Genomic DNA, 17,655 nt, shown 5'->3' with positions numbered 1-17,655 from the left:
CCTGCGGGGCCCTGCGGGGCCGGGGGAGGACGGTGGGCGCGAGCTCAGGTGCTGGCTCGGGGACCAGCCCTCGGGCGGCGCTGTGCAGCTCAGCCCGCGAAGTAATGAAGGGCCCCTGAGGGGATCCGAGGGTCGGGCCAGCGGGCAGGGTGGAGCCAAGAGCGGGGCCGTCTGGGGGAGTCGTGGGGAGGGGCGGGGCTGCGGGCGAGGAGCGTGGCGCGGGCCGCGGCGGGCGGGGCCGTGGCCGGGTGGCGAGCAGCGCGGGGAGGGGAGAGAGCGCGTTCGGGAACTCGGAGGCGGTGGGGGGGGCGGGGCGCGTGAACGGGGAGCTGGGAGTGGAGACGCGCGCGCGCCGGGGAACTCGGTGAAGGGCGCGGGGCGGGGCCGGGGGCCGGGGCGCGCGGCGCAGGCGCGGGCGGGAAGGGGCTTGCGGGCCGAGCGGAGAGGAGAGAGGTGCGCGCGCCCGGGAGCTCCGCGCCGGGGCGGGACTGGGGGCGGCGCGCGCTGGGCGGGGCGGCTGGGCGAGCTCGAGGCCGGACCTTCGGGGCGCCTGGAGCTAACGGGAGGCCCAGGCGAGCGGGCGGCGGGGCGGGGGAGGTGGGAGCTGGGCTCGGCCGGTGGAGGCCGACGGAGGGGAGGTCGCTGGTGGCGAAGCGGGCCAGCGCGGGGGGAAAGGGGGGGAGTCTGAGGGGACGCGCGGCCGGGGGGCGGCTCGTGAGGGGACGGGGGGGGGCTAGTGTGAAGCGCATCATTTCGCCCCTCGTGACCCTAGAGACACTGATGCCCCCCCACGAACTCTTGAGGCCTTAAATAATGTTTTGACCCCCCCCAATAGTGAAAACAGTTGAAAACCGAAATTAATTTACCAGAATGTAACCTATTAATTACAGCGTAACTCACACAGTTATGAATTGTACTGAATGTAGGATGTGGCCTCTTTTAAACATTTTATATAATTTGGGGCGGGGCCTCCGGAAGCCTGTGAATTAAAATGGCCTTGGACTGAGGAGAAAGATGCGGGGTGGAGGGGAGACGGTGTGTCGGGGCTGGTTTGCTTTTCCAGAGAGACCAAGCTCTAGGAGACAGCCTGGACCGAATTCTAATACTACAGTTCCCGAAAGATGCTGGTAGGGGAGAGGATTTGAGGAGTCCGGTTGTAAGACTACCAAACCAGGGGGGCTGGGTCAGTGAGCGAGGAAGTGAATTGGAGGCTGGCTAGGAACAGGTTTCTGAAGGAAGGACCAGAAAGGGCGTGCGAACTGGATGGAGGTGAAAGGATAGTTTAAGTGGCCCTGAGGCTTTGGGGGCTGTCTAATCAGGGATCTTTAAACAAGCAAAGGCTGGCACACCAGAGTGCTCGCTTTGATAACTGAGGCCCTGAGGGAATAATGCTTTATATACAGCAAAAGTGGGGAATTAGGACTAAATCCCAAACCTGCACTTCGGAGTTGTAGAATCAACATATATGCTCAGTAATTCCATTTGGGGGAGGGGGGTAAGCAGGGAGGGGCTTGGTTTGCCTTTTTCTCATTAACCACACCCAAAGAACCTTAAGGAGGGCCCAACTCTGACCATTTCTTCTTGCACAATTTATTGTAACACAGGAAATAGGTGAGATATAGGTGATATGAAATTAGTTTTGTATTAAAGTATGTGTTTTCTTCTCTCAGACAACTTAGGTGATAAAAGATGTGAAGTAAGAAAAGAACTGAACATTTTGGAGTTACGTTTTCTCTTATTCTGCTACATCAATGCTAGATACATTTCCCTAAAATATACTTATTTTTTAAGTAAGTTCACTAAGTTAGTCAACAATCCGCACGTTTCCACCCCCGAGTAAATCACCGCGTTTTGCCACTTCTGCATTATTCCATATTTAAGGCCAGATAATTACTTGTACATGTCCTGTGATGATGGGAAAGGTGGGATGTTTTACAATATTGTGAAATGTACCATGTCCCGAGGAGTTGTGACAGTCCAAACTCTCCAAACACTGTTACTCTCTGTGTGGCAAAGTCACCCCCAGTCCAGTTGAAAACCAGTGGACAACAGGATAAAGTCATAAAGCCCATTGTCTTTAGTCTCAATTTCCAGAGACTTCATTTTTAGTTCCTATTCTACTTTTCACAGAATTGATTCCATTTAAAAGAACCTACCTCAGTAATCCTTTCTTTAGCTTCCTCACTAGGCTATCATCTATACTTCTTGGATACGTTCAGAGATGGAAAAGATTTAGACTGCTAAGTCTTGTGTTTATGATGTCTATCTTAAGATTTATATATGAAGTCCAGTTCTTTCTCCTCCTGAAGTTGTAAAAGAAAAATTCTAGTACTTTTTCCATTCTATGGAAATATTTCCATTTCCAAGTATTTGTGGATGTTAAAGTGTGAATGTGATATTGAAAATTGTAGTCCAGTTTCTCCCACTGAATTGTCTCAAAATAATTTACCTCTTATTCTTTCAGCTTCCTCCACATATAATAGCTGTTTATATGTGATCATGAAATCTGCTCTCCTATGAACAATAATCAAGCCCAAAAATATCCTACATAAACTATGCTACCCAGAACTGAGCAAGTATTCGGGATATGTGTCACACTAATAGCACATAACATTACATTATGCTTGTCCATATTCCTTGTCTCTGAGCTTCAAGGCAAAAACCAAGTCTTAGTCATCATAGGTTGTAGTCATCTTTTATTACAAGCACTGTACCCGCCCTTACCTGGTTTTTAAAAATTTTGATAAAATGTAGCTCCTCAAACTCTTAAGATTACATTCTTTTACATTTGGGAGCAGATATTTTATACCCTTCCTTTATAAGCAAGCAGACCTGTACATTTTATACTATCTAGATCAAGCATTGGCAAATTATCTGTAAAGGGTCAAATAATTACTTTAGGCGTTGTGAGAGGTATAATCACAGCTACTCAACTCTCACTATAGCACAAAACTAGCCATAGGCAACATGTAAATAAATGTCTGGCCATTTCCACTAAAAATATTCATGGACATTGAAGTGTGAATTTCATATTTGTGTCAAAAATTATTTTGATTTTTAAAAATATTTTAAAACATAAAAAGCAGTCTTAGCTTGTGGGGCATATAGAAATATGAGGCAAGCTGGATTTAGCTCACAAGCTATAGTTTGCAAACCCCTAATGTAACTCAGTCTTTCTGTGATTGATTTTTAAAGTCTGAGTATACACTATACAAGGATATCATTATCTTTATTAAATACCTCGTTCATTACACCCTGTCTTTCTAGCTTGCTCTCAACTCTTTTAGTGAGCTAATTCTCTCTTCTAGCATGACATTCCAGCTTTTGTTGACTGCAAAATAATAAGCATTCTTTCCCCTTTCTTAATTTAGAAAAATGTTGACTAGAATAAGGATAGAGCGCTTACATACTTCATGTTGTTTCATTAATCATCCTTCTTTGAGTATAGCCATTCAAAATTATAAATATCTACCTAAAATACTACCTGTCACCCAGCCCACATTTCTGTGTCTAGTCCATGAAGTAGCCCTCCTTGAAGTTTTGTTGAAATGTACTTGGGAGGGGCTTAAAGACTTCTCAAATGCTGGTAATGTTCTCTTTCTTTACCTGGGCACTGATTACCTGGTTGATGGCTACCTGGATCTGTTTACTTTGTGAAAACTTATTCAGCTATAGACTTATAATTTGTGATCTCTTTTGTGTGTAACATAGTTCAGTGGACAAAAGGGGAAGAAAATGAACAAATCCGTGAACAGTGTTAAAAGCAAAAATTAAACCATACTGTGGGAGAAGATAACTGAAACACATGCAAGAAAGCATTTATATTCAGAATATTTTATTTTAAAAGTTCCTGCAAGTCAAAAAGAAAGGGGAAAAGAAAAACATGATCAATAGAAAAATGGACAAAGGATAAAACAAGTAACAAGAAACCTGTTCAACCTGTGAACAAGAAATGGTATTCAACTTACTAGTAATTATAGAAATACAAATTGGCAACTTTTTGAGATACCATTTCATACCAATCAAATTGAAGCCAAAATATATAATACCAGTTGATAAGCATATGAGGAAGCAGAAACCCTCATACATTGCTGATGTAATATAAACTATTATAATTTAGATTTATCAATTTTTGAGGTGAAGATAGGCAAATTCTGAGCCTCTGTGGTTTTACTTTTGTAAAGGGAAATTTTATTTTATCATAGATTTATCCCCACATGTAAGTAAGGTAGACCTACAAAGATGTGCATTGCAGATTTTTTCATAGTAGCAAAAAACTGGAAACAGACCTAAATATCCATTATTTGGAGGAATGGAGAAATAATAGCTGTTAAAATGAATAAAAGTAGACATATATATTAACATGACAAAATCTTGTAAACATAATATGGAGTGAAAAAAGCAAGTAAGGATTTATGCATTGTAAAATTATTAAAGTTTTAAAAGAACAGTATTGTTAATGCCTATACATATGGTAAAAGTATAGTACTATAGTTAGGAGGCACACTCATCTAATATAATGTTAATGCCTATACATATGGTAAAAGTATAGTAATATTGTTAGGAGGCACACTCATCTAATAGCTATTATGTTACCTCCGAGCAAAGAAAGAAATGGGGCTACTGAGCTACTTACATCTCAAAAAAATTATTTTGAAGTAGACATGGCAAAATTTTTACATTTATTAAATCTGGACATTGTTAGTTAATATGTATAATATTCTTCAAACTTTGTTATTTGTTCAAAATAGATTTCTTGTTTTTTTAATTTAGACTCACACCAGCGCATGAAGGATATAAGAAACCTTCCTCCCTTTTCTGAACACTTTTCATTCTTTGTACATACAGCTTTCTCAGTCACTGGGCATCTATACAGTGGTTTGTGCCCTGTCACCACCACCAAATCAAGGAGGATGAGATCTGATAGAATCTCTCCTTATTTTCTTTTGTCTTACCCTGCAGCACCCGTAGTAAAATTCAACAATATCTCTTAGGACACTTTTATTAAAAGTAAAATATTACACTACAACTAAAATGTCTGTAAGTGCATGACTTAAAGTTTTATTGACTTAAAACTCAAAAATAAATAGACTATCTTCTCTTATTTTACATTTCTCTTAAAAAAGTAATAACTTTTAATATGTAATAATATTGTTTGCTACTTCAGTTAATAAGTGTGTGGTTAGACCGTCACAAAACATCTGCTTTCATGCTACAGATTTTTGTGTTTAAAAAAATGTAACTATAATTTTTCAAAATTTTACACATTAACTTGTTAACTGTTTCCATGTAATTATTGAGGCCTTTCATTTTAGGAGTAGAAAAATGAGGTCAGCTAGAGTAGTTAGGGACTTCTTTTGTGGAATAGAGTACAGGAAATAATCAGATTTTACAGATTGTCCCTGGGACAGGTCAGAAGTTTACTTATGTAAATAAACATGTTAGGAGTCTCTACCACTTGTTAATAGCTTGGTTGTTAGGCAGTGTGCTAGACAACAGACTTTCCCTTTTCTCAGAGTGAGAGAAGAAGTTGCTCTTGTTGTTATTGATTTGTTATTGTTTTACTTGCAGGTTAAACGCTTTAAGATGAGAAACACTGATCTCTGTTTGAGCTCAGAAGGAACTGAGGTGATTTTAGCTACATCAAGTGATGAGAAACATCCACCTGAAAATATAATTGATGGGTAAGAGCTATTATTCTTTCTTTCTTTAAGTCTTAATATTAGGTCACCAAGACCCTTGAGTATAAGAGACTAGAAGTTTTACAACTAGCACTATGAAACATAGTTTAATAAAAGTTTGTTGAACTAGATTACTTGACAGAATACACCTTTGGTACCATTTCTGTAGCTAATTCAGTGTACATCTAGATTTTTGATCCTTTTCTTTGTAATTCTTAAATTGACCTATTGTATAAATTTTTTTAAAGCAGTTTAACAAAACACACTTCGATTAACCTCATTTTGTGGAAGTGTACTTTATAATATCTGGTTATGGTTGTATTCCAAATTTAATTGTAACTTCCTATCAACTGCCTATTTCCTTACTATCCTAAGTAAGATAACTTTGCCGATCTTTGCTTCACTTCCTTCTATCTACCTGCATTGCTTGGTTCTCAGCTTATTGATGTCATTCCAATATTTACTCTTCAATATGCTACAGCTTTTTTCTGGGACAGGTAAATATCATGCTCAAGCTTTTAAATTCCAAGAAAAAGTATTTAATGTGAGAACACCTTTTTTAATAGTTCTGGCTGTGTTATCATTCTCTTTAGTCTTCTTTCTTGGTATCTGTACAATGCCAAGAGTTTGACTTATAGAACTATATAATTTTAGAGGTGGAAAGATTTTTTAGTTCATCTTATTGCAACCTTTCATTTTAGACTTGTGGTTAGAAAAGTCTAAAAAGGTCAAGTATTAGCTTTAACTACTGAAGGCAGAGCCAATTGTTATACAGATCTTGTGGTTCTTTGTGTTCTACTATAACCATCTCCACAATCAATTTTAGAATATTGAATCACCCCCAACAGAAATCTTGTACTCTTTCAAGTCACCCCTATATTCCCCCTTCCCCACCAGCCTCTCTAAACACTAATGTAAGCACCAATATCCAGAAACAAACAAAACTTTCTCTCAATATAGATTTGTTTATTGGGACTTTTCACATAAATGGAATCATACATATGTGATATTTTCATCTTGTTTCTTTAACTTACATGTTTTCAAGAGTCATCCATGTTGTAGCCAATAGCAGTGTTTCATTACTTTTATTGCCATTATTATTCCATTGTATGGATGTAGCACATTTTATTTATAATTAGTCAGATGGATGTCTTGATTGTTTCTACTTTTTTGGCTGAATTACTCCCTATTTATTAAAACAAATCAACTTATAGACTCAGGAAACCCAGTCACTGCCAAGACCATATCACAGTAAATTGTTGAAAAATAAAAAAATTTAAATAGCAGAGCAAAGAGATACATTATATACAGGCAAATAGTAGTACCAGTGACAGCTGACTTTACATCACAAATAGTAGAAACCAAGTGACAGTGGAATAATATCTATTAAATGCCAGGGAGAGGAGAAACAAACAAAAAACATATCGAACCAGAATCTGTGTCTAGCTAAAGTATCCTTCAAATATAAAAGTAGAATAAAGATATTTTATTCATCATAACTAGACCTGTGTTATAGGAGATACTCAAGAAAGTTCTGTAGATTGAAGTAATATAATAGGAGATGGAAATTCAACCTACAGGAAGAAAGTAAATGCATTGGAAATGTTAAACATTTGGCTAAATATAGAATTTTCTTTTAATGCTTTTAAAAGACAACTGAGTACTTAATGGGGGAAAACATGTACTGTGTGATTTATTACATATGTAAATGTAAAATAAACAATGGCAAAAAAGTGGAGTTCAGTATAAATTGACTATCATGAAGGTCTTATAACCTTGAGAGCACCCATTGGCAGGGAAGGATAGCTAAAAAATCAAGAGTAATTAAATGGAATTTTAATTTTTAAAAATTTATTCAAAAGTAGAAGATAGGAAAGGAGAAATAGATAAAGAAGAAATAGAAATGAGAGGCAAATAGAAAATGAGTAGCAAATTAGTAGACTAAAACCAAGCCATGCTAACAATTATATTAAATGCCAGAGTGGCATGCTGGGAAAAAATGAAAGACTGAAGTGGATGCTGTCTATAAGAGATGCATTTTAAATATAAAAGGATAAAAAAATACACCTTATAAACTGTAAGAATAAGAAAGTGGCTATGACTATATTCATATCAGACAAAGTAAAATATAGATAAGCACTATTACTGGAAATAAAAGGGATAATTTATAATGCCAGAACATCAATTCATTAGAAAACAATAACAATCCTAAATTTATGTGGACTTCATAATAGAGCTTCAAAATATGTGAAGCAAAAAACTAACATATAAAAGAGACAAATGCACAATCATAGTTGGAATTTTTAAGTTTTCTTTCAGTAATGACAGAACAGCTAGACAAAAAAGTCATAAAAGCTATAGATGGTATCAGCTACCTTGCATGTAGGCTGCTTGATATATAGCCACTGTCGTATATGTAGTCTATTATTGACTGAAACATTATTAAGTGACGAATGACAGTAAGTAAATTTAACATGATCAGTTTCCAGAAAAAAAATCAATGGTATTGCTAGCAGGAAACAATTAAAAAGTGAATTTATTTATCTTTTTTTTTTTTAATAATAAATTTTATTTTTATATTCCCCCATACAACTGCACATGCCCCATTCTGACCCCAATCCCTCCCCTCCCAGCCCCCACCCCCAAAAAGTGTCTCTGGTTCATAGTTTTTTGTTGATTTTGATTTTCACTTTCTTATAGTTATTCATTTTCCTGATCCCTTATTTAAGTTTTCTAGATTCCTGCTATGAGTGAGACCATCAGGTATTTTTCTTTTTCTTTTTGGCTTATTTCGCTGAGCATGATCCCTTCCAGCGCCATCCATGTTGCTGCAAATTGCATGTGTTTATCTTTTTTGAATGCTGAGTAATATTCCATGGTATATATGTACCACATCTTCTTGATCCAATCATCTATTTTTGGGCATTTGGGCTGTTTCCAAAGCTTAGCTATTGTAAATAGTGCTGCTATAAACATAGGAGTGCAGGTGTTCTTTGGAATTGATGTTTCTGTGTCCTTTGGGTAAATACCTAGGAGTGGAATTGCTGGATCATATGGAAGCTCTATGTTTAGTAGGTCCAGAAATCTCCACACAGCTCTCCATAGTGGTTGGACCAGTTTGCATTCCCACCAACAGTGCAGGAGAGTTCCTTTTTCTCCACAACCTCGCCAACATTTGTTGTTGCTAGTTTTTTTAATATGTGCCATTCTCACTGGTGTAAGATGGTATCTCATGGTAGTTTTGATTTGCATTTCCCTGATTACAAGTGATGTTGAACATTTTTTCATATGTCTGTTGGCCATTTGCATTTCCTCTTCAGAGAAGTTTCTTTTTAGCTCTTCTGCCCATTTTTTGACTGGGTTATTTTCTTTGTTGTTGTTGAGTCTCATCAGCTCTTTGCAGATTTTTGTGATCAGTCCTTTATCATTAGTGTTGGGTGCAAAAATGTTCTCCCAGTTGGTGCGGTTTCTCTTTGTTTTTGTTATTGTCTCTTTTGCTGTGCAGAAGCTCTTTAATTTGATGTAGTCCCAGCTGTTTATCTTTGCCTTCACTATCACTGCTTTGGGTGATGTGTCTGTAAAGATGTCTTTGATATGCAAATCACGTAGTGTTTCGCCTATATTTCCTTCTATGTATTTTATGGTTTCAGGTCTTATGTCTAGTTCTTTAATCCATTTTGAGTTGATTTTTGTGTATGGTGTGAGGTAGTGGTCAAGCTTCATTCTTTTGCATGTAGCGACCCAGTTTTCCCAGCACCATTTATTGAACAAACTTTCTTTGCTCCAATGCATAGTCTTTGCTCCTTTGTCAAAGATTAGTTGACCATAAATCTGTGGGTTTATTTCTGGATTTTCTATTCGATTCCATTGGTCTGTATGTCTGTTCTTGTTCCAATACCATGCAGTTTTGATGATTATGGCTTTGTAGTATAGTTTGAAGTCTGGGAGAGTGATGCCTCCATTTCCTTCTTTTTTTTTCAGTAGAGCTTTGGCTATTCGGGGTTTTTGGTGATTCCATATGAATTTCATCAATAATTGTTCTATTTCTTTGAAGAATGACATTGAAATTTTGATTGGAATAGCATTGAATCTGTATATTGCTTTTGGAAGGATGGCCATTTTAATAATGTTTATTCTTCCAATCCATGAGCAGGGGATGTCTTTCCATTTCTTTGTGTCTTCTTCTATTTCTTTTAACAGTGTTTTATAATTTTCTTTGTATAGGTCCTTTACCTCTTTTGTTAGATTTATTCCCAAATAGTTGATTTTTTTTGTTTCGATAATAAAAGGGATGGTTTTTTTTATTTCTTCTTCTTCAGATTTATTGTTTGTGTATAGGAAGGCTACTGACTTTTGCGTGTTGATTTTGTATCCTGTCACTTTACTGAATTGATTGATGAGTTGAATTAGTTTTTCTGTGGAGTTTTTGAGGTTCTCTATGTATATTATCATATCATCTGCAAATAGTGATAGTATTTATCTTTTTTTAACGATTTATTTTCTTTCTTTATGCATACAAGGACTGGGATCTAGGCCAGAGGTGCAGGAGCGTGAGAGTATTCACTAGAGATAGAGTGGGGAGCAGAACAGGCAGATTGACTGAAATACCTTGCTGAGGGGAGCAGCACTCAAAACAGGAGAGGTCTGCTGCACCAGGTGGGTTAACTCCATCCTGGCCAGGGATGGAACTTGTGCTGCAGCAGCTGCTGAAAGATTCATAGTGAGACTCAACTCCTTGTGCCACCAGAAGGCCCAGAAAGTGAATTTATTTAAAATTCTGTTTATAATAGTATCCAGCATATCATCCCTTTTTATTTAAGAAGATATGTAAGACCTTTATACTGAAAACTATAAAATGTTGCTGAGAGAAATTAAAGGACTAAATAAATTAAAAAATACAGGGGACCTCCCTGGTGGCACAGGGAGTTAAGTTGTGGCACAATGAAGCTATCCACAGCCATTGCAGCACGAGTTAGATCCCTGGCCAGAGAGCTAACCCACATGGCACAGCAGACCTCTCCTGTTTTGCCCGCTGCTTCTCTCAGCAGTATATTTCAGTCACTGTCCCTGTTCGCTTTCCCATTCTCTCTCTGGTGAATCCTCTCACTCCCACCCTCTCTCCGTACCTCTGTCCTGTGCCTCAGTTCTTGTATGCATAAATAAATAAAATAAATCTTTAACAACAACAAAAAACCCCACTGCATTCATAATTGGAAAACTCAATATTGTTAAAATGGCAATTTCTCCCTAAAATGACCATAGATTCAGTATAATCTCAATCAAATCTCTACTTTTATATAGAAATTAACAAGTAGATTCTGAATGTATATGAAAATGCAAAGACTTAATCTAGTTAAAAAAATAATCTTGAAAAAGAAGTTGGAGCACTTACTACATTATCTGACTTCAAGATTTAAAATAAATATATAGTAATCAAAACAGTCTGGTATTTTTAAAAAGGTAGATCTACATAGATCAATAGAACATAGTAGAGTGCCCTCACATATATTAGGTCAATTAATTCTCCACAAAAAGCTAAGGATACAGAAACAGATCAATGGAATAAAATGGAGAGGGCAGAAACAGATCTACCGAAATACAGTCCATGAATTTTAGGAAAAAAAATGCCAAGGCAACTCTTTTAACATTTGGTGCTGGAACAACTGAAAAAGCATATGGATAAAAATAAATCTTGACTCCTACTTCATAATGAACCCCAAAAGTTAATTTGGATTCCTCAGGATGGACCAAGAGCTCAGTTCAGAACTAAAATATTTATTTATTTATTTATTTTGGAGAACAGAAAAGGTGGGTTTATTGAAACACATTGCTAAGAGAAGCAGCAGTCAAGTTAGGAGAGGTCTGCTGTGACAGAACTAAAATATTTGTACTTCTGAAGAAAACATTATAAAATACATTTGTGGCCATGGGATGAACAAAGATTTCTTAGGGAGGACACAAAAATTACTAAGTATAAATGAAACAAGTCATATGAGTCAACTATACCAGTAACAAAACTTCTACATATTGGAAAACACAATAAAGAAAATGGAAAGGCAGGGCCTCCCTGGTGGTGCAGGGGTTAAAGTCTCAGGGCTATCAAGCTATCACCAGCCACTGTGGCATGAATTCGATTCCGGCTAAGGGAGGTAACCCACATGGCACAGCAGACCTCTCCTGTCTCCCCCGCTGCTCCTCTCAGCAGTGTATTTCAGTCAGTCTGCCTGTTCTGTTCCCCATTCTGTCCCTGGTGAATCCTCTCACCCCCCTGCATCTCTGACCTGTACCCCAGCTCTTGTACGCATAAATAAATAAATCTTTTTAAAAAATGTATATCTGGCAGTAGTAATGAAGAAATTAGAGAGGAGAAATTGGAGACAGAATGGACAGAAAGGGGTTACAAGAATTCAGTGACTGTTTATTTTTTAAAAAATACTTATTCGCTAGAATGTTATGATTAAGCATTTTTATTGGGCTATATCTTTCTCTTTTTCTTTAAAATTAACAATAGGAATCCAGAAACATTTTGGACCACCACAGGAATGTTCCCCCAGGAGTTCATTATTTATTTTCACAAACATGTAAGGATTGAAAGACTTGTAATCCAAAGTTACTTTGGTAAGAAGAGGGCATGTATGTAAACTTTTGGCAAAACACTAATTTTTCTTTACAGCATGGAATCCAGTTTTATTGCGGGGGTGGGAGGTTGGGTTGTATGGGTTAACTGCCTTGGGCACAATTAGATTTCTCAGAGTGCGCTTTTGAAACCCTTCCAAAGTATATAATAATTTCCTTGCAGTTTACTGTGTGAAAGTCTATGGCAAAAGGCTCCGAGAAGCCAGCTTGCCAGAAAGCTCGGTTCCTTGACATCTGTATTCCAGAATCATCTGGCCCAAGATTCTCTGTCAAATTCTTTATGGAATTCTGATAACCCTGATTATTTGCATTGGATGGTTTTGATTTTTCTATTAATGATGATGTTTTCTCAGGGATTTAGGAGAAGAATCTCCCACTGGTACATTATTCTAATCCTGTATTATGTTACTTAAAGTATCAGACAGAATCATGGCAGGAAACAGAATGCATCCCAATTGGTTCAAATGAAGAGACTTGGTTAATGGGACTACTTACAAAATTATAGGTGAAGGGAATAAACCCTGGTGAAAGACCCAGAAACTGGCAACTGCATGAAGCCATTACCACCCTTGGAGCAAGGGAAGGAAATTGTGTTACTGGAATAGCTGGGTGAGAGCTGGAACCTGTGGATAAGGACTTGGCTGGCAGGAGCTGTAATCAGGAAGGGACAAAACCACTGTCAAAGACATGGTGCTGAGGCAGGAAGGGAGTGGATTAAAAAACAACCTGATCTCACTTCCCCCACAGCCCTCCAGTTTCCTCTTGGTGCCTCCCATTTGCCAAATCTGACCAGGAGCCAATAGGCAAGTGAGTCCAGATGGGTTCTTCCTGGGGGCACAGAACAGAGAAAGAGTAGATTTGTGGGGGTGGGACCTGGCTTAAGGGTAATGGAGAAAAAAGTCTCTCTCTTCTGTCATTAATTGTGGAGGACTTGAAATCAGACCTAAAATTTGAATTCCAGTTCTTGTAGTCTGTATCATTGAATACTTTCCCTAACTTCTCTAAGTTGCCTGACTTCTCTGAATCTGTTAAAGTGGGTTAATACTTTTGTTGTAAGATTGTAGTGAAGTATAAATGAATAAATATGCCTGACTCAAGGTAAGTTCATCTTCATAAAGATTTGTGACCAGGATCACTAATAATTACAGTATTATTCCCAATTCTACTAGCTCTGAGTTGTATGCTTGCAATCATTTGTAAGTTACAGCTTCATAAGACTTCACAAGACTGCATTTGCCGTAGAAACTTAGGGAAAAACAGTGATTGTCAGAATATGGTGTTCCTGATGCCAGTGTGTTGTACAGTCCCAATCAGTCCCTCAGTCTCAAACAGGAAAAAAGTAATATAGGGACAATAACTATGTAGAATCAGATAGATAATTAACACTTTATTTTACTTATTTATAATGTCAGTGCGGACCTTGAGGATTGAAAAGAGCACATCTAAAGAGCCTGTTGATTTTGAGCAGTGGATTGAAAGAGGTATGTGATTGTTTTTACCGGTGCTATTTTAAGTGTGAGAGAAGAGAGTTGTCCTTTGACTCTATATTTCTAATCAGGCTGCATTTGGGTGAAAAACAATGACCTGAATGATTCTTGTGACATATTTGGAGCCTAGAAAAATCCAAATTTGAATACAGTCTGCTTCTTTACTTAGTGATTATGTAATTTTTAAAATGTTACTTAATTTTTCTGAGTTTCAGAATCCTTATCTGAAAAAATGGAGAGAGTACCTAACATTTAAGGTTTCTGTGAGCGAAGTATTTGGCACATTGTAGACAGACAGTAAATCTTAGTTTTTCACTTTCTTTCCTTCCTTCCCAATTAATGGTAGTGTTTAAATATGTCATCAGCAAAATTGGCAGCCTCTAGTTAAACATAGCATGTTGCCTTTATGTGTCTCTTTTCCTTCCCACCATGAAAGTAATAGTAAAGGAATGAAAAAGGTGTATACCTACCAAGGACCAAAAACAAAAATAATAAATAAAAACAAATAAGAAACCAAGGGTCCAAAGCAGATAAATATGAGAGATCACTAATATTATGGAAGAGAGAAAGCATATGGAAGACTAGTAAATGCTATAAAGGAATGGAGTAGGTACAACCTAAATGCCTGTCAAGGAGAATTTTACTGAGAAGCAAGCCAGTTTACTCAACAGAGCCCCAGGAATTCCTAGAACTTGAGGGTAAAAGGTAGCATAGAAAGTGTGAGTAAGACATGAGCCAGAAAACAAGAGTAATTAGTTGAATATTTGTATACAGAGTGGTTGAACTCTAGGTACCTTCTCCTGAGGTCCACAAAGCCAGGTGACTGTTCTCCCACAAACCACCCCTAAGAGACAACTAGCAACACTGAATATGAGATTCAGTATTCAGTCTCACTGAATATGAGACTCAGAGACCAGGTATAGTAGAGAGAGTAAGTGAAACATGGAATTGAAAACAGGGCATCTAAGTGCAATCTTTATATTGAATGATGTCAACTCCAGCTTTCTTTCTGTGCTGTGTTCTCATGGCAACGACCAAGAACATAATGCCAGCCAGGAGACTGGAGGCTACATCTTCGAAGAAAAACAACTTATGAGTTCAACAAAGGCTAGCTCATTCCTGATCACCCCATCAAAGTTTGCTAGTCAATGAGCTTGGCTCATGCATGCAGTTCTCAAAAAATGTATTCATAAGTAACAAAGGACAGCCAAAGATCACCAGACATTTGATGAAGACCTTCAACCTGAATATTATCAAGCCTTTAGCTCTGACTTCCAATCTATATAGGAAATATGGAGGACTAATTATCTTGAAACAAGTAATTTAATTTCTGAATAATGACAGCCATTATTATATAAATTAAACATTTCATCTTTCCAAAATAATGATGTGATTAACTTATAATGGAATAACTTAATCTCTCCTAAAATTATATAAAGGTTTTCTACTATTGGATACCAGAAAAGATCAATTCATGGGCAGCACAATACATTTACAACACCATTGTGAAAATTCACTGTGAGAAACTGAGCTCTAGTTACTATCTCTGGGCTTGAGATGGTCCCTTTCAGGCCTTCAATTACTGTTAGTAGCTTGATCCTTAGAAGGATTACATTTTATCAGTATCTTACTTGAATTCCATTACCATAATTTACATTTGTATTTCCTATAGTTTATATTTACTAGAGATATTTTATAACTCATTATTTGTCTTTCATACATTTTATATCAAATATCTCTATTTTTTCTTGAATTCTAATCCCCACTGAAAATTCTTTCAATTTGGTTCTTAACCATGGTTTACCAGATATCATGTTTTGCTGAACATAAATAGGTAACTATCCTCGTGTATTTTAAGCCTTAACTTTTTTCTGTTAAATTTGTGTTTTAGATCTAGTGCACACAGATGGGCAGCTTCAAAATGAAGAAATTTTAGTAAGTAAATATACTTTGTAGAGATAAACATTATCTTTAGTCAGCATAATGTATTTAAATTTTGAACCTATGTAAATTTTGAACCTTAGTAAATCCTGTCACAATATTATAGGTTATGTGCATAATAGAGATTATTCTCAATAATATTATAATCTAAATGTAGTATTCATAAATTAGGCTCTTATCTATCATAGAATGACAACAAGGATAAAACAATTCACTTATTTGCTTTTTATTCTGTTCATTTATTTTGAAGGGTTTGTTTTCTTTCGTTTGATTCTGTGAGCCTTCTAGAATAGGAATCTAAAAAGGTTGAGATGCCAAAATTGGGTGTTCATTTAAGCATTAAAGGACAAGTGAGATTCAGATACGGGGAACTGGAGCATAGGATCAGCAACAAATAAATCAAAGAGATGAGGCAGAAAGAGAATCAGTATTTTTCGACAACATTCCATTGGGCTTTGATTGTCAAGTGGAATGAATGCCTGTGGATGAGGAAGCTGCTGCCTCATCAGCGATTTCTCTGTTCTGCTAGTTAACAGGCTGCTAGGCCCTAGTGTTAGACAAACAAAAGAGTAAAACAACTAAAACCATGTATTTTTTCGTTGTAGTGTTTGTTATTTTAACATTTTTCTAAATGATGGTTCAAGTAGTAGTTTGTCCATTGTTTCCTTCTTCACAACTTGCTGGGAGCTGCTATGAAATCAGTATTTCAGAGGATTCTATAGGAAGTTAATTCTCTTCTCTACCACCCAAACTTGCCAGTGGCTGGGAGGCTATTTAGACCAGGAAAATTATTAATTAGACTGAGTTCTATCTTCCTGTTTTCTCCCATCTTTACTTGTGGGTTATGATTAGTAAGCCTATGCTGAATATTTTTTTTTAGAACTCACTGATCATTATAGAACATTTGGAAAACATAAGGGGGAATGGAAGACTGAGAATTACCCATATTATTATTCTGACAACAGCTCTAACTGTACTTATTTTCTTCTAGGTGTCAATCATTTGCAACACATAGTTATAATAGTAATGTAGAAACAACTTTTATCTTTTTCAGCTTACTATTATATCACAAGCTTCACAATTATATTTTTTAAATTAAATAAATGAAAATAGGCAAATGTTAACTAATTTCCTTTTTCTTTCCTCTGTCATTATAAGTGATACTACAAAGGAGATCTTTTGCAAGTTCCCCCTACTACAATCTTCACCTTTTTAATTATTTCCTAAACTTAATTTTGAAGAATGGAATTATTGGGTTTATAAGTATAGACATATGTATAACTTTTGAGACATATGTATATCTTTTGAGATATATTGACAAATTGCACTTCAGACAAATTATATAAATATAAAAGTATAGTAATGTTTCAGGATAATATATTCTGAGGTATCATTCATCAAAGGAAATCTCTTTTCATGAAAAATACTTTAGAAAAACTTTTTTAAAATTGACCAGGAATGTAATTTACAATTTTAGCTTCTCCTGCTAGTTTTTATCAAACCAAGGGTGATATTTGGCTGATATACACCAGGATAGCTGTACTGTTATATCTCGCTGCCTTCTCTTCTGAGTATTGTTTTATATATTGTTATATATTTAGAATATTACTCTTGCAGCAGACCCTTTCTTTTGCCAACTACTTGTTGCTAAAAGCATCCATATTAATTTTTCCCCTACAGGTACGTGATGGTCATGCCACTTATTTGAGGTTCATTATTATGTCAGCCTTTGATCATTTTGCATCTGTGCATAGTGTTTCTGCAGAGGGAGTGGCTGTCTCAGGTCTTTCTTAATAACTATAAAAAAAATTATTGCATGATTTTTTTAACAATATATTTAAACATGAAGTTGTCACTGGTATACTTTATTAAAGGGATTTGTATCAATCTGCTTAAGTCTTTATTTTCTC

General features: G+C 37.0%; 1 protein-coding gene across 6 annotated transcripts; it reads left to right on the top strand.

Moving 5' to 3' along the window:
* Positions 1 to 56: 56 nt before the first annotated feature.
* IFT25 (intraflagellar transport 25) lies at positions 57 to 17,655 on the top strand. 6 transcript variants are annotated; one of them, XM_037499638.2, is made up of 7 exons: positions 63 to 101; positions 1,671 to 1,790; positions 5,572 to 5,684; positions 12,193 to 12,299; positions 13,730 to 13,798; positions 15,696 to 15,739; positions 17,426 to 17,655. In XM_037499638.2, the coding sequence occupies exons 3-7, from the start codon at positions 5,587 to 5,589 to the stop codon at positions 17,537 to 17,539; spliced, it is 432 nt and encodes a 143-aa protein (XP_037355535.1). In that variant the 5' UTR covers positions 63 to 101; positions 1,671 to 1,790; positions 5,572 to 5,586; the 3' UTR covers positions 17,540 to 17,655. The 6 variants fall into 6 exon arrangements, with proteins under 6 accessions (XP_037355536.1, XP_037355535.1, XP_037355534.1 ...); XM_037499639.2 differs by lacking the exon at positions 1,671 to 1,790 and having other exon boundaries at positions 57 to 101; XM_037499637.1 differs by lacking the exons at positions 63 to 101; positions 1,671 to 1,790 and adding an exon at positions 423 to 453.

The sequence above is a fragment of the Talpa occidentalis genome, unplaced genomic scaffold, assembly GCF_014898055.3.
Source record: "Talpa occidentalis isolate TD23 unplaced genomic scaffold, MPIMG_talOcc4v2.1 talOcc4.9, whole genome shotgun sequence".
Taxonomy (NCBI): Eukaryota; Metazoa; Chordata; class Mammalia; order Eulipotyphla; family Talpidae; genus Talpa; species Talpa occidentalis.
This window is presented reverse-complemented; position numbering and strand designations above follow the sequence as displayed.